Source organism: Dipodomys merriami, unplaced genomic scaffold, assembly GCF_024711535.1.
Source record: "Dipodomys merriami isolate MVZ:Mamm:240054 unplaced genomic scaffold, mDipMer1.0.p SCAF_17, whole genome shotgun sequence".
Taxonomy (NCBI): Eukaryota; Metazoa; Chordata; class Mammalia; order Rodentia; family Heteromyidae; genus Dipodomys; species Dipodomys merriami.
In genome coordinates this window covers 21,746,244-21,769,262 of record NW_027203048.1, presented here as the reverse complement: position 1 = coordinate 21,769,262, position 23,019 = coordinate 21,746,244, and the positions used below count along the sequence as shown (strand labels likewise).

Below are 23,019 nucleotides of genomic sequence, written 5' to 3'. Positions count from 1 at the left end.
TCTGTACAGTATTTTCACAATGAAAAACATATATTAAAAATCATGTTAGATGAAAACACTTTAGATGAAGTATATATATTGTTGTGAGCTAGAGTCTAGAACTATGTTTACTCTCTGTAGACAGGCAAACATTGCAATACTGTAGGATTGGAAGTTAAGGACTTCTATTACTAATGTTAATACTTTTGCTCCAAAGCCTACCTGCTCACGGACCCTCAGTAAACTATGGGCAAGCAACCTGATCTCTCACCTCCTGCTCAATGTGAGGGTCCATTTTAGCCTGATTTGCTGAACTGTAGGAAAAGCCATTCAGACTGTTAAAATGACTGCATCGTGGTCTGATCAAAATCCTACATTTGTCTAAATTTAGATATAGCTTATATACTATTAAAAAATAAAGATTCTGCCAGGTGCCGATAGCTCACTCCTGTAATCCTAGCTACTCAGGAGGCTGAGATATTAGGATTGCTGTTCAATGCCAGCCTGGGAAGAAAAGTCTGCGAGACTCTGATCTTCAATTAACAACCAGAAAACCAGAAGTGGTGATGTGGCTCAAATGGTTGAATGCTAGAGCTGAAGACTTGAGAGATAGTGCCCAGGCCTAGAGTTCAAGCCTCATGATGAAAGGGAAGGAAGGAAGGAAGGAAGGAAGGAAGGAAGGAAGGAAGGAAGGAAGGAAGGAAGGAAGGAAGGAAGGAAGGAAGGAAGGAAGGAAGGAAGGAAGGAAGGAAGGAAGGAAGGAAGGAAGGAAGGAAGGAAGGAAGGAAAGAAGGAAGGAAGGAAGGAAGGAGGAAGGAAGGAAGGAAGGAAAGAAAGAAAAGAGAGAGAGAGGGAGGAAGGAAGGAAGGAAGGAAAGAAAGAAAGAAACAAAGAAAGAAAGAGAGAGGAAGGAAGGAGGGGAAGAAAGAAAGAAAGAAAGAAGAAAGAAAGAAAGGAAGGAAGGAAGGAAGAAAGAAAGAAAGATTCTTTTCATTGAAGATTCTTTTTTTTTTAATTGTGAAAATACCGTATAGAGGGGTTACAATTACATGGGCAAGATAATAAGTACATTTCTTATCAAGCATTGTTGCCTCCTCCTTTTGTTCCCCTTCTCATCCCTTCCCACTACCCCCCCCCAGCCAAAGTTGTAAAGTTCGTTTTTCAACATAATGTCTTGTACATCTCATTGTTGCAATGGGTCCACCTGTATCCCTATTTAAACAATTTTTTCCCTTCCCCCCCACAAATTATACCGACATCAAATACAATGAAAACAGGGGTTATACCATGGGGGATCATTGAAGATTCTTAACATTGAAGGTTTGCTAACTTCATTTTTCTATTATAATCCCCTACCCTGTGCTCTGTTCACATAAGACAATTGTTTTCCTGAACTTTTCAGGTTCTTGGACTTACTGAAGCCTTTGCCTAGATGTTCTCTTGAAGACAGAATAAGAGAGAATATTCTTTTATTATTTGTCCATCCATTCAAATCCTAAACATTTTTTAAGGCCGAGGCCAGCCATTATTGGTATTTAGCTAAGTTTTGAGGGCAACAACCTCCTCACTTGGTGTTTCCCAAATCATGTACTTCAGTCTTCAAGATAACATACTCAGAAATACGTTAGGAAGGGATTTACCAAGTAAATCCAGTGGTTTACCAAGCAAGAACAAAATAGCTTTGGCTTATGTTGTAGGGACAGAGATCAACGTGTAAAATACATAATTACACCAGAAAGGTTGACTATTATGCAGTCCTACACTATTTTTTTTCTTTTTCATGATCAGAAACTTTCTCCTGCAAGGTAACAGACAGCAGCCACCTTCCTGAGCATTAACATCGTTACCAGCCAGGTCTAGGCAACCATGTGATACTGTGAAGGCACCATTAGTCTTTGACAATAAAACAAGAAGTAGGGAGGCAAAGTGACATCAAAGATGAAGCTTCAGAGCCAAGGGATACTGTTGAGGACAAGATAATATTCCAAGTTCAAGGATGCCCTTTTGATTTTGAAAAAATTGGATAGCTAAAGTCTGAATACTTCTTAACTATAAATCTCCCTGATAGAGCAATAAGGTTTATACAACTCTGAGTGTGTATTTCACCTTTACTGAGAAAATGAAAAAGCAGTACAAAAACGTTCTGTTCTTTTAGGTATTTGAGGATCCATTTTTTCCTAAATTACTTACCTTAAAATTTTGCAAAAAAAAAAAGGTATTCCTCAGTAATCTTAATTAGGATAATTCAATATGTAACTAGAACCATCATCTTTGGAGATTTCTGAGTTAGATGGCATGCTTTCTAAAAATGTGTCCTTTTCAAAGTAACCTGACTTGGCATATCAAAGCTATAACTCTGTGAGTGTATGTATGTGTGTATGTATGTGCGTGTGTGTGTGTGTGTGTGTGTGTGTGTGTGTGTGTTCTCATTATGTAACACAGTCTGGCCTGGAATTTGCCATCCTCCTCACTCTCAAGTACTGATGATATAGGTTTGTGACACCACACCTAGCTAGGTATTTTTTAAATGTGGATTGAAAATTAATCTAATAAAAAAACTAACCCTCCTCTACTTAAAGGGAAGCTTAAGGTGAATTAGATAGTGTAAGGATATAAATAAAAATCTCAAAAATATTCATCTTCTACTTAGTGAATTTTTAGCTTTCTCCTTTTTGCTTAATCTGTGCTTACTTCCAGAAATAAATACTTTTATTCAAATGTTTTTAAAGTAAACATATATCCCTGTTTGAGTGTATTGGTAATAAAAATAAATTCCTAAACCAAAATAAACTAACTATATGTATGAAGGTATCCTATTTCATTTATTTTTTCAGGGCTTGCATTTGGTTTAGGAACACATTCAGAATGGTCAGATGTCTACAGCATACAGAAATTGTTTTCTGAGTTTCTCTTATGTTATAAAACACCCACCTAAATACCCAATGATACATGCCAATGGTTTCCTAGTGCTCTTGCTTTTCAGTGGGCTTCCAGATAGTTCAGCATGTCTGTCTGCATCTGTGGAGAGAAAAAAAACATGGAGACAACCAATGAGGTAGATTCCTCTGCCACACATACTGGAGAAATAAAAGGTGCAAATGGAACATAATGCAAAATATCCACCAGACTCCTGAATAATTTCCTTGTAGATTTGACAAAAAAGGTTTTTTAGTTCTGACTCCCAATAATGAATTACCTTTACAGCACATGTAAGTTGAGTGGAGTTAATATACCTTTTACATATACACCGTTCCTATCACGTGTTACCACCTGAAAAGTAATGGAAATATGCTTCCTTTCTAGCCATATTCTTCTTAGTTATAGCAGAAAAGAACCCATAGTACAAGGTAGAACCAATCCTGATACAAGATCAATATGACTTGGGAGAATGACAGCTGACAAAAGAACATACTCAGCCATGCTTAGTTTAGATGGAATGGGGTCCCCTTGGAGAAGTCTTGACCTATCTTGACAAAACTCAAATCCTTTAGATGACAGCTTAAGTCCATTAAACAAGCCATTTTATTACTCATTCTCTATTCTTCAAATCCTATTATGTCATGTGTGCTAAGATTTTTAAAGTTACCTGTATGTAGACAGAATATTTCATTCAATAGCATTTAGTAACATGCAGTGCAGATGGGATATTAGCTTGTACGGTTTCACCAATATCCTATCATAAGACATTTCAGAGAAAAATAAGGCATATTACACAATCACTCTTTTTAATCAGCTGGATTAAAATGTAGATGGAAATGTAGCTGTGGAAAAGCTCACATTGAAGAGGTGATATGCCAATAGTTTGGAAGAACAAAACAAAATGTGTATTAAAACCTTTTCAAATCCACAGATGTCATAAAGCTGAAAATGTTTGCTTCAGCCAGTATTGACCTACTATGTTTATGCCTTCTCCCATCTTCAAATATTTGACAAAATTGTCCTCAAGGTTTTCTGATTCTACCAGAGAATCTTTTCTTTTGCAAGCTGAGACTACTTTTCTAGGAATAAAGGAAGTTTCTTTTGCCATCCCTAGGAATTCTTTGCACTATTACTGTTAAAAGTGTGTAATTCAACATGGAGCCTCAAATAACTAAAAACAAATATTGACTTTGTCATGAGCTTTAGCCTCTTTTCACCAAGGAAATATTTGAAAAAAAACTATTAAAAAGAAAAGTGAGAAGTAGCATTATGACAGACAGCCTCAAACACCAGGAATTTGAATATGTACTCCAACCTCTGAATAATTATTACACAGCCTGTGGATACTATAAATGACCTTTTTCCTTCTATTCAATTGATTCCCTTTGTAAAAAAAAAAAAAGATAAAAATGATCATGCTCCAGAGCGTTTCACCTATTGTTGAATAATATGAAGAAATAGACAGGAATACAGTAAGTATATATTGGAAAGTAATCGAAATAAAGATCAGGAAGTGACCCCAAGTGACTACAAGTACCAAATAAATACCTGTCAATTCAGAGTATTAACACCATACTTAATCAACATCACTACTTGTTAAAGGATGTTCACAAGTAGTTCACTACTTGACCTAAAATTCATCATGTTTGACAAAAGGCCAAGAGACAATGTCCTTTCTTCCCCTTTAAAAACAATTTTAAGCTCAGTGGTAGAGTGCTTGCCTTGCATGTATGAGGCCTTGGGTTTGATTCTTCCATACTACATAAGCAGAAAAAAAAGCCAGGAGAGGTGCTGTGGCTCTCATAGAGCACTAGCCTTGAGCTAAAGAGCTGAGGGACAGTGCCCAGGCCCAGAGTTCAGGCCCCACAAGTAACAAAAAAGAAAAAAATTAAAGCCAGGCACCAGTGGCTCATGCCTATAATAATAGCTACTCAGGAGGAATTGTGGTTCGAAGCTAGCCTGGGTAAGAAAGTCTGTAGCTCTTATCACCAATTAAATCACAGAAAAAGCCAGAAGTGGCACTGTGGCTCAGGTGATAGAGTGTGAGCCTTGAGCAAAAAGAGCTCAGGGACAGCATCCAGGCCCAGAGTTCAAGCCTCAGGACTGACAAAAATAAATTTAAAAAAATTAAAAGCCTGAGTAAATCAACTTATTCTCTCAATATCTTAGACAAAGGCAATGTCTATATTACTAGTACTAAGATTATCTATGGCCTGGTCATGGTGGCACATGTCTGTAGTTTCCCATCTTCCAGAGACGTGGAGATAGGATTGTACACCAGGGCAATAGTTAGTGAGAAACTATCTCAGAAAGAAACCAGGTGTGGTGATGTACAAGTATGGTCCCAGCTACTGGAGAAGCAGAGGAGCAAGGACTACAGCCCACAGCTGGCCAGGAGAAAATTAAAAAACAAAACAAAACACAAACAAACATGAGACTCAATCTGAAAAACAGACTAGAAGCAAAATAAATAAATATTTGCCTCAAGTGATAGAGTTCTTGCTAGCAAGAACAAGGCCTAATGAGTTTAATCTGTTACTATAAAAAAAAAACAACCCAGGGCTGGGAAGGTGGCTCAGTGGTAGAGCGCTTGCCTTGCATGCATGAAGCCCTGGGTTCGATTACTCAGCACCACATATGCAAAAAGAAAAAAGCCGGAAGTGGCGCTGTAGTTCAAGTGGTAGAGCGCTAGCCTTGAGCTGAAGAGCTGAGGGACAGCGCCCAGGCCCAGAGTTCAGGCCCCACAACCAGAACCAAAAAAAAAAAAAAAAACCACCAAAAACCCCCAAACATTGATTCTGTCATTTATTCCAATCTATAAGGTCTAAGAAAAATTTCTAACATGGTTTCAACTAATGAACACTAGGATATCATCATCACTTTGACAAGAATCAACCAATTCATCAAAGGGTTAAGTACTTAAATTCTTCATTCTATATAAACTAGTATGTTTGTAATTTCTCTTTATTACTAATATTAATTATGTGAGATTATCAATGAAAATTTACATTACAGGGCACTTCTGATAAGAGTGATCAAAGGAGATTTAAAATGAGATTTTAGAATGAGATTTTAGAATGAGATTAGATGTTTCATTAATCTTCATTGTACCTTAAAAGAAGTTGGTGCTAATAATTAGCAGTTACAATTATGAATAAACTAGAAGAAAAGTGCTAAGAGAACCTAGCCATTATTTCACTTAAGAAAAAATAGCAGCTATGAAGCAAGGAAAATACATTCTGCTTGAGGGAATAACTATAAACTGGGTTATCTAGTTCAAACTGGTATATCCTGGCTCATGCTAATAACCAGGTTAGTCTTGGCACTGTTCATCAATTAGTCCTTATTCCTCCTAAAACTTACCTATCTATATTTAAACAGAGAGATAGGCATTAAAAGTGTACAGATAGTCAGGAGCCAGTGGCTCACACCTGTAATCCTAGCTACTCTCCTGAGTAGCTGAGATCTGAGGATCAGGGTTTGAAGCCACCCCGGGCAGAAAAGTCCATGAGACTCTTATCTCCAATAAACTATTGAGAAAAAGCCACAAGTAGTGCTGTGGCTCAAGTGGTAGAATGTTAGCCTTAAGCACAAAGAAGCTCAGGGGCAATATCCAGGCCTGATTTCAAGCCCCAGGACTAACAAAAACAAAACACAAGTGTACACATACCGAAGGCAACCTGAGAAGACCCCAGCAGGAATCAAAATCTACCCAGAGAGGGAAGCAGCTATATCTCATTCAAGTCACTGAGTACAAGACACATTTATTTCTTTAATTTCCTACACAATGATCTGTATTTCCTAGAGGCAAATGTGAAAGAATGCTGTCACTTTTATCACAATTTTTATCACTTTTATCACTATTTTTCTGCCATATTTTGGGTGTTGTGTGTGTGTTTTTGTCGGTCGTGGGGCTTGAACTCTGGGCCTGGGCGCTTTCCCTGCGCTCTTCAACTCAAGTGAGCGCTCTACCGCTTGAGCCACAGCATCACTTCCTTCTGCCATATTTTGGAAATGTTGGAGGCTATGGTGTGAGGTAGAATAATATGCAAAACACACACATTGAATTAAAATCACAGTAACATCTACATAGGCTTTCAAGATCTCTGTCAAAATAAAACAATCCATAAAACTGCATATAGAATTATAAAGGCATTTGCAAAAAAAAAATCCTAGGCACTATTTAAAATTTTTAAATAAATTACATTTGAAAAAGTGTTTGGCAAGCATCATAAAAGTCAAAAGACAAAATGGGGGAAAACTTGCATTATATATCACAGATCAAGAGCTAACTTTGTTAGTATATAGAAAGTTTCCACAGGTCAGGAAGACTAGATAACATACCCAGACAAAGCTGTTTTATATGTACTGGCTTAGTAGATATAAACAAAGTACCAATTATTCTCAAATATATGCAATTATTTCTACAGCATTCTAAATGAAGTTAATATAAATTATTCCTTAGCCATCATAGTCAAGCATTTCAGATAGTTAACTTTGGTAGTAAGATTCTCGAGAAACAGACATTTGCTAGGAATACAAGTTCGAGGGCAACTAGTAATGACTACCAAAATTTAAAACTGCATGTTCCATGAACCAGGATTTCCCATTTAGGAATCAATCTTATGAAAGAGCTTTGTTTACTTTTTGTTTCTTTTTAATGCTGGAGATTTAATCCAGAGACCCCAGAGCATGTAAGCACATAGTCTACCACTAAGCTATACTCTCAGTCCCTACACACTCTCATTTTAAGTAACACTATGACATGGTACCTGTATATGGTCCTGGTTGTAACATTACAATAGAATGTATAAGAAATAAGAATGTTTAAGAAGGAATTGGCTGGGCTTGGAAGGTGGCTCAGTGGTAGAGTGCTTGCCTTGCATGCCTGAGGCCCTGAGTTCGATTCCTCAGCACCACATAAGCAAAAAGAAAAAAAGCCATGAAGTGGTGCTGTGACTCAAGTGGTAGAGCGCTAGCCTTGAGCTGAAGAGCTGAGGGACAGCACCCAGGCCCAGAGTTCAGGCCCCACGACCGGACTCCCCCCCCAAAAAAGAAGGAATTGGCTAAATTACAATATACAAAATAAAATATTCATCAGGAAAAACAAAGAAGTAACTCTCAATGTAATGTACTGGTATGATACCTTTAAAGAGAAAAGCAAAATGTAAAACATTAAAACTGAACTTTAGTATAAAAACAGTTTTGATTCTTACAGATGCATAGAATACCTGTGGATTCTTGATGACAATGGCTGTGAAAAGGAACATCAGGAATGAGAAGTGGTGTTTTATAACTATTTCTGTACTTAAAAAAAAAAGTAAAAGGACTGGGAAGGTGGCTCAGTGGTAGAGCACTTGCCCTGCATGCCTGAGGCCCTGGGTTCGATTCCTCAGCACCACATAAGCAAAAAAGAAAAAAAAATGAGAGAAAAAAAAAGTAGCACTGGACACACACACACACACACACACACACACACACACACACACACACACACACACACACACACACACACACACACACACACACACACACACAAACAAAAAACAACTGGAAGTAGAGCTGTGCTTCAATTGGTAGACTACTAGCCTTAAGCCAAAAAAACTCAGAGACAGAGCACAGGCCCTGAATTCACCTAGGACCAGTGTGCAGACATGCACGTGTACACACACACACACACACAAAGTACCCATTCAAACTCAAATACTTATTAAACTCTACCAAAACAGCAAAATAAGCAATCCCAAACTGTTTTCTCCCAGTGTATTAGGGCTTAAATTTTGTGTAATTTTATACAATTACTAATAACTCTTCCTGAAAAATGGCTGGAAAAACTTGTATCTAACAAATTTCTTAAGAAACGAGTTTTAGGATATTTTCAAAGTTCAGTTCACATCTTCACACAGAAAACTTGTCTCCAGATAACTCCAAATGACTACACTGGGTGATACCACTGCATGCAAAGCAGGTAGCTAAGATCCATTACATTACCTCTGCAATTACGAAGGCGACAGGTAAATCATCTGGACCTACTTTACCAGGAAATTTAGGTCTCTAGGGGATGCTGCTAACCCATCTATTTCTTAACCAGTTTGAGGATTCTGAATCTCAAAGTGACTATATCATTTTCATCAGGTGTCTGTTCCTCGAGGACAAAGTCTTCCACTAACTCTGAATGAATGTCTAATGGCGGTTACAAAGCAGGAAATAACATCATCGATCACATCATGGCCTTTTTCACTGGAGGGGACGGGGAAGAACATCAAGAGGGAAAAGAGACGTGATATCTAAACTTGACATTGTGTTTCCACCTATGCTGTTGGAATATTACCATTTATTTATGCTGTATTTAGGCTTTGGTCACCAAAGAGAATCTTTGAGAATCTCCCTATGTAAACCATACTGGCCTCAAACTTGTGATCCTCATGCCTCTTGAGTGCTGGAATTTTTTTTGTGTGTGTGAACTGCTAGTCAGATACTACCACCGAGCAATGTCTTCAGCCTTTTAAGATTGGCCCATAACTTAAGACTGTGATCCTCCTATTTATGCTTACTTTCATAGCTGAGAAGACAGGTATGTAGCATCACCTAGCAGTTCATTGCTCAGGCTGGCTCAGAACCATGATCTACCCAATCTTAGCTTCGCATGTAGGGGTGTGCACACTATCACACTCAGCTATTGGCTAAGACAGATTCATGAATACATGCCTGGATTACCTCAAACAATGATACTCCTGACCTGTCTTTCAAGTACCCAGGATTACAGATGTGAACCAGATGTACTTGGCTCCCAATCAAGAACTATCTATGTGGTAGAAATGGCTTGGTACTTTTACTAGGACTTTTGTCAGGGATTTATTTTCACAAAAAGTATATAATGAAAGTAAACCGGTATTTGGGGAAACTGGTGTTAAAAGCAGTTTTTGGCTGGGAAGGTGGCTCAGTGGTAGAGTGCTTGCCTTGCATGCATGAGGCCTTGGGTTTGACTCCTCAGCACCACATAAACAGAAAAAGCCGGAAGTGGCACTGTGGTTCAAGTGATAGGGCACTAGCCTTGAGCTGAGCTGAGGGACAGTGCCCAAGTCCTACCACCGACCAAAATAAAAAAATTTTAAAAAGCATTGTTTTACATTTGCATATATATCTCACTTGGTATGTGTATTCACAGGTTGATGATACCACAGTTTCAAATTAATAGGAAACATATTTCCTACTTCAAATGGAGAAAGTTTACTGTCATTTCATAAACTCTGGCTGTGATGTTGCTGTTAAGTACAGAAGCCAAGGAGGGGTTCAGTTTTCATGTGCTTTAAAAAGAACATCAAACTCAGAGGGTTTCCTCTCTCAACAAGATGATCACAATTTAATAAATGTAATACTTATGCTGGGCATGGTAATGTATGCTTATAATCCAAGCATTTGGGAGGCTAACACAAGAGGATCTCAAGTTCTGGGCCAACCTGGGATATACAGTCCAGGTTTTAATTTTTGTCTGAAAAATTTAAAAAAAAAACTTTTTCAGATCCATCAGTGTTTTTTTTTAAATTATAAAGATCCACCTGACCCAAAAGTATATTCAGATTGCACATGGTAATTCTCAAACCCTTTTAAAGGAAAGATGTTAAGAATCATTGGAGGAGCAGGATGCCTTTGGCTCACGCCTATAATCCTAGCCACTCAGGAGGCTGAGATCTGAGGATCATGGTTCAAAGCCAGCCTAGGTAGAAAAGTCCATGAGAGTCTTATCTCCAATAAATTACTCACAAAAAGCTCGAGGTGGCCAAGCACTGGTGGCTCACGCCTGTAATCCTAGCTACTCAGGAGGCTGAGATCTGAGGATTGCAGTTCAAAGTCAGCCCAGGCAGGAAAGTCCGTGAGACTCTTATCTCCAAGAAACCACCAGAAAATCTCAAGTGGTGCTGTGGCTCAAGTGATAAGAGTGCTTACCTTGAGCTGAAGAGCTGAGGGACAGCACCCAGGCCCAGAGTTCAAGTCCCACAACCAACCAAAAACAAAACAAAACAAAAAACAAAAAAACTGGAGGTGGTGCTGTAGCTCAAGTGGTAAAGTACTAGCCTTGAGCTCAAAGAGGTTGAGACAGCAACCCAGTCCTGAGGCAAGCCCCAGGACTGGCAAAAAAAACAACAACAACAAAAACAAAAACCAAACCTTGGAGGTAAAAAGCCGTAAGGAAAGCTTGTTGATTTAAAACAAAACAAACCAAACAACAACAACTACCTATTCATTTCCAGGAGAGGCTTAGTTTCCTGTGCAAATCAGGTTATTAACACTTGATCTCATGAAGATGAAAGATCTGATCAAGAAGTTATAACAAGGTCAGTCCATGTAAGAAGAGAATATAAGGATATAGGAACAGCTCATTAGCTGCTTGTCTGAAAAAAAAATTTCAGCAGATAGTTGCTCAATCACTATAATTTAAAAACTTACGTTAAGGTTAAGTATTCTGGAACTGGGAATGGGACTTAGTGGTAGAGTGCTTGCCTTGCATTCATGAAGCCCTGGGTTTAATTCCTCAGTACCACATAAATAATAAAAAAAGCTGGAAGTGGCCCAATAGCTCAAGTGGTAGACTGCTACCCTTGAGTAAAAGAAGCTCAGGGACAGTGCCCAGGCCTTGAGTTCAAGTCCCAGGACTAGCAAAAAAAAAAAAAAAAATTAAGAATCAGACCCCAAAAGTATGCTACCAACCAATGGAAATAGAACATATGCTCTTTGAATCTCTTCACAACAAATGACTTTTTAAAAATACTTGTACAAATGAAATACAAGTAATTGAATCTTGATCCTTTTTGTAACAACATGGCCCAGTAATGAAAAAAAAATTAGACTGAAGTGATATATTTCATTCACAATAATCAGGATAAATATAATGTGCAAATTAACTGAAAAATCAACATAGCCATTCCACAGCAGCCAATTAAGTCAAGTCAGTGATGCTTTTTTTTCGTTCATGTGATCAAAGATGCCTAGCCAATTTTAACAGAAGATTTTCAATCACTTTTTTCAAATGTTTTTTTATCCTTTTAAAGAAAGAACATATAAATGTTTTTAAATTACCTAAACTGTTCAAGTGAATATATATATTATTTTCTAATTTCTTTCTTTCTTTTTTTTGTTGGTCATGGGGCTTGAACTCTGGGACTGGGCACTGTCCCTCAGCTCTTCAGCTCAAGGCTAGTACTCTACCACTTGAGCCACAATGCCACTTCTAGTTTTCTGAGTGGTTTATTGGAGATAAGAGTCTCATGGACTTCCCTGCCTGGGCTGGCTTTGAACTGAGATCCTCAGATCTCAGCCTCCTGAGTAGTTAGGATTACAGGCATAAGCCACCAGCACCCGGCTCTAATTTCTTTTTTCTTTTCTTCTTCTTCTGTCACTTGTGGGCCTGAACTCTGGGCCTAGGCACTGTCCCTCAGCTCTTCAGCTCAAGGCTAGTGCTCTACCACTTCTGGCTTTTTCTGTTTATGTGGTGCTCAGGAATAAACCTAGGGTCTCATGCATGTGAGGCAAGCACTTAACCACTGACCCACCTTCCCAGCCCCTCTAATTTCTTAAAGTAGTAAGAAAGTAATAACAAGTCCATGAGCTCAGAAAAGCCAGGACAAAGACAATGCCATGATAGATTCTTAAATCCACTGGATATGACACAGCTGACACTGACATAGATGCCAGTATCTACTCCCTACACGAAGTGCTATGCTTCTTCTTACAGAGCTTTTACCTTTAAGCTTTAAAGCCTTCCAACTTTCAATTTTCTGCCAAAAATTACCTTTAAGAATAAAAAGTTATTTTTTATTTATCATTCTCTTTATGGATACTTTCCTTAAATCAAAGTAGAACATCTCATAATAAATTTTTAAAAATCTGACAGATAAAGCACCTGAATGTTTTCAAAAGATTTCCTGTTAAACTAGATGGCATTTTTTTAATCCCTTAGAGAGAAAAGGTTGTATGGTTATTGTAGCCAAGGATGTAACTCCAGAGCTCAAACACAAATTATGAACATGTTTTCAGATTCATGGTAATAAACAGAGAAATCCACAAATTACTGGTATATATGATCTTTGTTCTAACAAAAAAATGAAACATAAGATTGTTTTGGAAATGAATGAGCCATGTAAATGTTATATGACAATGTATGATTATGAAATGGAAACCAGATTGGACAAAAATAGACTGCTCAACCACAATGTAGCTTCTAAGCCCAAAGTGATTTTTAAATTTATTTTCAATTTGCTAAACCTTCTAATACATACAACATTTGTTATGAAGCACTGTGAATTTCTATTACGTTGATGATGGTTGTTGTCAAAAGCCTAGGGAAGAGAAGAGTCTTATAAAGGCATACAATTTCTAATCAGTATAAATCAGTAAATTTTATTTATACCTAATGCATTCCTATAGGAATGGACTATGCTGTCTCAGACAGTTTCACTAGAACAGTGTCCTTGGGAGTTATAGTGCAGTACTACCCAATTGGTACAAGTACTTCAATAAGGGCTTTTTTGGCAACTCTTTCAGCAACATAACAACTGGACAGGGGCATACCTCCTACCATTCCTTTTCTGAGCACTATTCTGAGGAAAATTTACAGAGATTTTAATGTTGTTTTCAGGCTAGTATGATACAAATGGGAGCAGACAAAAACAATGCCTTTTTGAAAAACGAAAAAAACCCAAAACAAAAAAAAAACCAAAAGTCTGTACACAAGAACTTATGTTTATTGCAAACAAACAAAAAAGAGAGAGAGAGAGATAGAAAAGAGAAAATGGTCAGGAAAGCACAACATATAAGGTTAAGAATTTAAAAACGTCTTACATTCTGCCCTAATGGCAGCATAATTAATAGCAACAAATGGCCGTCTTGCTGCCTGCCTCAACCGGAGGGTATTTTTGCAGACCTGACGAGCAAATTTTGTGAAATATGTAGTATGAAGGAAGAAAGCTTGGCGTGTCTTCACGGAAGACTTGGGACTCCCAGTGTTCCGTACTGGCATCCCCTGCATGGCCTGCCGGGACAGGTGACTTCTAACACGGGGGTCCTGTAAAATCAGAAACCAACCAACATTTAAAGAGTAGACTTTGTCAAAATACATTACTAGCTGCCTCACAGTCAAACAAGAGTATACTGTTTACATCATCCCCACATATATCTGTGACATAAGAAACTATCCTTTAAAAGAGAAGTAGAAAGTGCATACTTTCTGGGGAAAAAAAAGAGAACACAATTGAATCATACCCATAAACATTAAGAAACAGTTAAGGATTTACTTATATTTGTTTGTTTACACTTAATTAATAATATTAAAGGTTCCTAAGATGCCATCAAGACTGAAAAAAATAGTCTTCCTCTGGTAGAACAGGGAATTGACACCCACAGTCTAGAGAATTTTATCAAAATGATTTTTCTAATACTTTTCAAGTAAGTTTGAGTTTGATTCCTTCTTGTCCCTCCATAATAGCCAGGGAGAAAGAAAATGTCCAGTTTCTACTTATTACTTTTGAGATGCTTTCCACAGAATCTAAAGATTACAAACTATTTGAAAAGCAATTAAAACACCTAATTTATAACTCTACTTGTGCTAACACCACTCTCTCTCTCTCTCTCTCTCTCTCTCTCTCTCTCTCTTCTAAGCAATCTAACAAGATTAGTATTTTGAATACCTGAAAAAATTTGACTTGTCGCTGGCTCTTAACTCCACATCCACCCTGAGTATGAGTGCTGTGTTTAATTATAAAAACTACATCATTCACTTTCAAATTGTCTTACGTGTACTTCTGTTTCTAAGGAATGAGCAACAACTGAAAAACATACTATTGAAAAACACACTAAAGTTTAGACTACCATTTATGTACCTCTGTAGTTGAGCTAGGAGATAACTTCTCTTCTTCTGACTGGGTGGGCATTTTCAGGCCTCCATATTTTTTCCAGTACAGCCAACAAGATGCACATAATCTACACTGCATATTAGGTGGCCCCCAAGAATACCACTGGTGAGACTGTGTAGCTAAAGTTGAAAAAAGGAAAACAAAGAAAGCCAGAAAACATGACATCAATACAAATAATCAGGTATCTCCAAAATATACCAAAATCACCTGTAGTTTCCAATGTTATTTTTTTCCCTAGCTTATAATATACAAGTATGGTATAAGTGTGTGTATGTTAGTACTTAGAATTCATTACACATACCAAGTGCCTGTAGCACTATATTAAGAGAAGCTACAAGGTGAAGCATTTTTTTTATGTACTTTACTGCTGGGACATTTTTGCATTGTTAATTAAAATTGCTCTTATGTACCTTTCTGGAACTAAGTCTTCAGAAAGATACTACTATGACTGCTATCAAATATTTAAAATCAAAAATCCAAAATGATTTAAAAACTCTGCCAGGCTTTGTTTAAAGTATTCAATATGTGTTCCACTAAGTCAGAAATCTCACAGAAACAGAAATCTATTTGCTAATTCCTTAGAGTTTTAGGGTTTTTTTTTGGTGGTCCTGGAGCTTAAACTGGGTGCTTCTTTTGCTCAAGGCTACTGTCCTACCACTTGAGCCACACTACCACTTCCAGCTTTTTCTGAGTAGTTTGTTCGCATTAAGAGTCTCAAGGACTTGGATTACAGGTGTGAGCCACCAGCATCCACAATTTTTGTCAATAGACAAAATACACACTGAAGTATTTCTCCTTTAAAACACAATATCGTCGGGCTTGGAATATGGCTCAGTGGTAGAGCTCTTGCCTTGCATGCTCGACGCCCTGGGTTCGATTCCTCAGCACCACATAAGAAAAAAGCCGGAAGGGCGCTGTGGCTCAAGTGGTAGAGTGCTAGCCTTGAGCTGAAGAGCTGAGGGACAGCGCCCAGGCCCAGAGTTCAGGCCCCATGACCGGAATTAAAAAAAAAAACAAAAACACAATATCGTTCAATACAATAAATCCTTACTAACTAAACAAGATGCATCTGATATCACAACATGTTCAGTACTTAAAACTCAGCTCTTTATTGCTTGCCTGAACACTGCATACCTGTGTTAGGTCTGATCTTACAATTTAAATTCCTGCCATTAAAAGTATTTCCATAATGGATCCAAAGACAAGACAGAAAACTGATGTTGAAAAATATTGTTAATGAAATATATAAAATAATTAAAATTCTGTAGCTTTGCCTTGAAATAGTCTGATTGCTAAATTATTTTCATCAGACCCAAATAGGACACTGAAACAACTTCACAAACTAATGTCAGAAAAAGTGGTGGTGTTCGTGTGTGTGTTGGGGGAAAAAAAGGGAGACAGCTCCATAGTAGAACATGCGTCACAAGCTGGTTTCAACCCATCTCTTCCTCTTAAAAACAAACACACACACTACGCACATGCATGTATGCATGTATGCATGTAGTGTGTTTGTGTGTGTGTGTGTGTGTGTGTAGCTGGGTGCCAGTAGCTCACGTGTGTGTGTGTGTGTGTGTGTGTGTGTGTGTGTGTGTGTAGCTGGGTGCCAGTAGCTCACGTGTGTGTGTGTGTGTGTGTGTGTGTAGCTGGGTGCCAGTAGCTCACATCTGTAATCCTAGCTACTTAGGAGACTGTGATCAAGAGGATTTTGGCTTGAAACCAGCCTGGGAAAGAAAGTATGAGAGTCACATATATCCAATTAACCTCCAGAAAGCCAGAAGTGGAGCTGTGGCTCAAGTGGTAGCACACTAATCTTGAGCAAAAAAGCTCAGGGACAGCACCCAGGCCCAAAATTCAAGCCTTAGGAATGGCACCAAAAAAATAAGTATGTAAATAAAGTGATCATTACACTTATCGGGAATAACAAATGAACTAATCAAGTGTTATTTTTGGTAAAATGTCTTGCAAATAGAAGGCTTTCTTATTGTAGTAATTTATAACTAGTTGTTGAGACACAAAATCTTAAAAATTCTAAATATCAAGTCAAAGATTTATTTTGCATCCCAAATATAAAACTTCACTTATTAATTAACTTATAAGTGATTATCAACAGAAAACACCAAAGTGTATGGTTGTATAAACACAAATCTTATATGTACACTAAGATAACTTTAATAATCTATGAACCAAAAATACAAAATTAAAGCTGGGCGCTAGTAGCTTACTTACACTTAGCTTCTAAGGAGGCCCATGATTTGAGAATCGCAGTTCTCAGTTTAAGCAGACAAATCTGTAAGACTATTATGTACAATTAACTAGCAAAAAGCTGAACGTGGAGGTATGGCTCAAGTGGTAGAATGCCAGCTGTGAGCAGAAAAGGCTGAGCTAGAGTGCAAAGCCCTAATTTCAGGACCCAGTATTAGCCAAATAGAGAGAGGAGGGAGAGGAAAAAGTATTTTATTAATCAGACACATTACAATGACAATTATTTAAAGCAATATATTCATGTGCATGCTTATGAAAGGTCTTTGAAAGTCAAAAAGAAGACAGAACACCAGGTATAGTGAGTGTTACATGCCTATAACCTCAGCTACTACAGATACTGAGACAGGAAGATCACTTGATCCCAGGAATTTAAGGCCAGTCTAGGATCCCAGTGAGAACTTATCTCAAAAATAATTAAGCCACTGACACAATTGAAGAAAGAATTGTATTTTCATTTAAATATATATGATCTTCAAAAAAATTAAGAATTCTCAATTGTATCCCTTTGTGCTTTCTCGGACCAGAAAAACTGTTAGACACACCCCCACATTCCATTACTATAAAGTCAGCAATTTATTTTCCATCTCCCTTGATTTCAAGAGAGAATGCTAATTTGGTTTTAAACATTTTTTTCCAAAGTCTTGTATAGAGCACACAGAAGTCATGAAGGCTCTCACTCCCATGTCCTTAAGGCTTATCTCCAAAGAGCTGCAAGAGCCAAACAGTGGGTACTTAGCTTCCTTCTCTCTCCCACCCAGGTCATCTCCATTGGAAGAAAAACCTATGATGATATCAATGCCCTATTAAAGAGTTGTATTGCTGGCTTGATGGTTTAAATAAATCCATGAAGTGTATCACCTACCAAATCAGATCATCTCACTGGCCCTACTTAACACACAGGACACATATAATCCTGCTGGCATGGATAAATAGTATCTAGAACCAAAAGAAAATATCATGGAACAGTATCTCCCAAAGTTGTTTCATGAGGGAGCCTGTCTGAGGATTACAAGTAGCAGTTTATCCAAACATAGATCTTTCCTACAGAATTACTGGACATCTTTAATTTGCTAAAGGATACTAAGGATACTAAAGGATACTAAGGTGTGTATCATGGGACCATGGTTTGGACAAAGCTAATACAATTCTACCCACAGCTGAGCAAACACTAAAATCATTTAGAGAACCCAGAGAGGAAAATCAAAAGAAACACAATGCCCATCTTTCTGCTGCCCGTACACTCCCCACCCCCAAGACACACATACTTGTGTCTGGCAGAAAGCCTGAGAAGACACTGTTTTGCAGCCAATCCCAACCCACAATCTAGATCCAGTCCCTACACTTAACAAAGGACAGGTTTCAAAAGAGAAAAATAGAGTCTGCTGGAGCAGACTTACCATAACAGCTCTCACAGGCTCTCCCTAAAAGGGGATTCTGGGGCTGGAACGTGGTCCCCACAGCTCCATTCACAGCACCAAGCTTGCCATTGGTGGTAGATATTTGGTTAGGATTTGGTTTGCTGCTTTCAATGAAATGTAAATGAGGTGATAAAGATAATTCATATAACAAGGCAAAACGATTGGTATCTCCTTACTAATTTACCTTATCTAAATACAAAATTTAGCAAAGAATAAGTGAACTGGTAAAAACAAGGTGTTAAAAACCACGTATATGTACAAAATAAGGCTATGGAATAAGCAATCAGACTCTTGTCCATCCAAATGCAAATCCCTTAGAGCATCATCCTAGATGTTGCCTTCCTTCCCATGGCTGAAGGAAGATCAAAACCCTGTGGCCTCCAAGTTGGCTCAGGGTTTCTTCTTGCCACCATTTCATTTAACAATCAAAATCTCACGTGCAAACTTCTTCTGGCCTGAGAACAAAGAACCTTCTTTTCTTTTCAGCATTTTTCATTCAGCTGAAAGTCTGGTAATATTACCTTCAAAAGTAAACATTAATCTGTATCTATACTGGAGGTCAGGTTGCTATTCTGTCAAACAGATTTTTATTTACACTTTTAGCTCATGTCTGCAATGTACCTCAGAGGCAAACTGTTTTTGTTTTTAGTTCTGGTGATCAAATCCAGGGCTTTATTCATGCATGCTAGGTAGTGGCTTTACCACTGAGCCATGTCTTGAGCAATAATAAACTTGTTTTAAAAATGTATGTTAAATCAACAATGTTTTTTGTACAGTGGTCAGCTGCAAGTATACAAAATAAAAAAAGGACTGGTTTGGATAACCAATGTTTCTAAGGATATGCAATATTTCCAATTTTTAAAAATCTATAGAGAATTCCATATAAAGACAGAAATGATACCTCCTCCTTGAAATAAGATAACTGGCCAAAAAATTTCTAACATTTTAAACAGGGATATATATATATATATATATATATATATATATATATATATATATTTATGTTAATAAAGAAAACTAATAAATTCTTTAGTTGAGCTGCCTCAAACCAAAGGAAAGCAAATACAAATTTAGTTGGCAAATGAATGTAAACTGTTATATAGTTGAATAGGCCACTGATCTTACTGGTAATAATCACAAAAGTAAATTAAGTATGCCCAGTAAATATGCTGGCAAGTGAATCATTGAAAGTATCATCTAGTCTTGGAGGCATGACTCATATGGTAGAGCATCTGCCTAGCAAGAGGGAGGCCAAGTTCAAACCCCAGTATTGCACTCCCTCTACCTCCCACCCCCGAAAAAAGAAATCACCTCCTAGACAAAATAAAGTGCCTAGGCCAGGGGATTTACCTATAATCCCAGCACTTGAGAGGCTAAGGCAGGAAGAGCATAAATTCAAGGCCAGGCTGGGCTATATTTCTCAAAAATATATACACACAGAAAACAGACAACCAACCAAGTATCTGAAGATTAAATTATTGATGTTATTTCTTACTGCAAGACACCATTTTTTAAAAGGCGTTAAAGATACAGTATATGAAATAGACCTTCCTTTAATCTAGCACAAAAATGCTCCATCTATGCTCCAGACTTTGCTTTTGTGGTCCTCTTAAGGACTTTTACATACCATCCTCTTCTCTGGGTTCTCCTCTTATACATATTTCCATTTCTTCTATTTAAAAAAAAAAAACCCTCTTACATTTCTTTCTCTCCTCTCTTCCTCCCCCTTCCCCATTTGTATTCTCTTAGCTCATGTAGACTCCTGACCACTCCATTAAAGACTACCAATAGTCTATGTTGCCAAATTCCCTGGCTATTTTTCATCACCACTTGACAATGTTAATTAATGGCTCGTTCCTTAAAATGTTCTTCTCACTAGGTGCTGGTGGCTCACACCTATAATCCTAGCTACTCAAGAGGCTGAAATCTAAGGATTGTGATTCAAAGCCAGCCCAGGGAGGAAAGTCTGTGAGACTCTTATCTCCAATAAAGTACTTAGAAAAGGCCAGAAGTGGCATTGTGGCTCAAATGGTAGAGTGCTAGCCTTAAGCAGAAAAAGGTCAGGAATAGTGCCTAGGCCCTGAGTTCAAGCCCCAGGACAGGTTAAAAGAAAATTCTTCTGAGCTTCTGACATACTCATCTGGCTTTCCAAAGTTAGCTATTATACTCTAGTTGCTCTACAAATACTGGATTTGCTCAAGCACTTTTCTTGTTGCTATCCCTCAAATTTTTCAACTTATAGTCTGAAACATATTATGGTATGCTGATTAAACTCATATCTGTATTCCTAGTGGAGAACTTTTCATCTCAGTTTAAAACATATATAACTTGTTGACAGCAAAGATCCAGTATCTCTTTTTTGATAAAACAAACTCAAAATGATCTAACCTGATGCTGTGGCATCTAAGCTTGGTTTTGACAACCTCCCTAACATTGTGAGCCAGAAATTAGCAATTCAGACTTGACAGGCTAAAGTCAATCTTCTCTAAATATTACATCATTTCCAGGGCCACTGGCCTAGGTAGAATGAGTGTCATCCCAAACATCTCATAACTGGTCTCCTTGAATCTACTTCTCATTTTCCCCAAACCATTGTCAGATTATAGCTGGTGATTTTCAAGTATAAATCTGACCATGATGTATCTTTGTATATCACACAGGTGTGTTCATCATACAGATAAACATACCAGCCTTCCATGCTAGACACTTTCTTCTTATACCAGCATACTTTTTCTCTGCTCCTCACCTGTGTGACTTCTCAGCTCAAGGTCCCATTAGCCTGAAAAGCCTCCATTATTTGCTCAGACCCTTCTTTGCCTTATCTCCTCAAAAACTTTCCCAAAGATACTTGGTTCCCAGTATAAAAGTCATACAAAAACCATCCTCCTATGTACAGTACTTACCACATTGGGTCTGTATTATCTCCTAACATTACAATAAAGTCGACTATCATCTTAACCCTCTTTCTCTAGTACTATACAGAGGGCTTTGAATACAGGAGACTGCAAGTCCCCCAAAAAAACCTACAGAAAAAAATATTCTTAATCTATTATTCATTTTAAAAAATTCTGTTTAAGAGTTAGTCTGGAAGTTCATCTAAGAGCTCAGATTCATATCTGAGCAACTTAGACTGCATATGAGTTGTATAAATTATTTTTTAATATGATTAGGAACTATCTCCATGCTCACTTTTGGTGGCACTAGGATTTAAATTTCAGGCTTACATGGTAAGTGATCTACTACTTGAGCCATACTCCTGGCCCTAGAAACTGTTTTGATCTCCAAAAACCACTTAGGGCTGGGGGTTATGGTTCAAATGGCAAAATATCTGTCTAGCAAAAGTGAAGGCCCTGAATTCAAAACCCAGTACCAAAAAAAAAAGAAAGAAAGAAAGAAAGAAAAAAAGGAAGAGGAGGAAAAAGGGAGAAAGGAAAAAAGATAATTTGCTTAGATAAGAGAATACAAAACTTTTTTTGTAGAGGGCCATTTTGTTTTGGGTTTTTTGGTTTGTTTGCCCTGATTGTGGGGCTTAAACTCAGGGCCTGGGCCTGGGAGCTGTTCCTGAGTTTCTTTTGCTCAAAGCTAGCACTCTATCACTTTGAATAACAGCTCCACTTTCGGTTTCTGGTGGTTAACTGGAGATGAGTCTCATGGCCTTTCCAGTCTTGGCTGGCTTCAATAAGCAATCCTCAGATCTCAGCCTCCTAAGCAGCTGAGTAATTCCTACCCAGGCATTGTTAAGTATTTTAAGTTTTGTAGCTAATATAATTTTTTTGTTATAATCACTAAATTCTGACCTTGTAGCCTATCTGAACCATCTTATATAATATATAAATGAATAATATATTTATATAACATATAAATATATAATATATATAATATATATAATATATAAATATAATATATAAATAAATAACATCAGAGATGAGCCACAGACTAGTTTGCAGATCCCTGATGTAGATCAAAATACCAAAGTCAGTGTAACACAGAACACAACTTGATATGGGTTACTTGGTCAAAACTAGTTAAGTGTACTAGTCCTTTGCAGAAGAAAGCTGTTGTGTTTGCTTTTGAAAATCTAATACATGAGTCACAACAGTCTGATTTTTGAAGTAGTGTTTTTATGAATTAATCAAATAAAATACATAATTTAGAAGGCATTAAAAACCATTCCTCAAAAGGTACATAATAATTACAGATCCTGATAATCATGTTTTAAAAATGAAACCAGTTATCTGTTAAAATGAGATGAATATGAAAGATTCATATTGTCAATTTAACAACTACTGTCCATGAGGTTTTCTATATATAAAAACAGTAAGCATAAATATAAATATAAAACAATTATACTTAGGGGCAAAAAATAAAATTCTTGAAGGAGCATAGAAATCTATAATATACTTCATTTCATCTCAAAGGAATCTAGGATAGCAAAAAGTAAATGGTACCCAATAAACTGTATTTTGCTAAACAAATGAATGATCAAACCCCAAAGAACTCAACAGAAGGGCATACTCCATTAAGAACATAGC

The 23,019-nt window shown here is 37.4% G+C and overlaps 1 protein-coding gene across 5 annotated transcripts in view; it reads right to left on the bottom strand.

The window, feature by feature from the left end:
• Positions 1-23,019, bottom strand: part of Mta3 (metastasis associated 1 family member 3) — a 151,400-nt gene that overhangs the window by 22,796 nt on the left and 105,585 nt on the right. For 3 of the 5 annotated variants that reach the window (XM_070025479.1, XM_070025477.1, XM_070025480.1), the window contains exons 12-15: positions 18,467-18,591; positions 14,775-14,926; positions 13,738-13,960; positions 2,911-2,997 (exon numbers count right to left, since the gene is read on the bottom strand). In XM_070025479.1, coding sequence (XP_069881580.1) covers positions 2,911-2,997; positions 13,738-13,960; positions 14,775-14,926; positions 18,467-18,591 — 587 coding nt within the window. Of the gene's footprint in view, positions 1-2,910; positions 2,998-13,620; positions 13,961-14,774; positions 14,927-18,466; positions 18,592-23,019 lie in introns of those variants that run through there. The other 2 variants (XM_070025478.1, XM_070025481.1) reach the window with 2 other exon arrangements.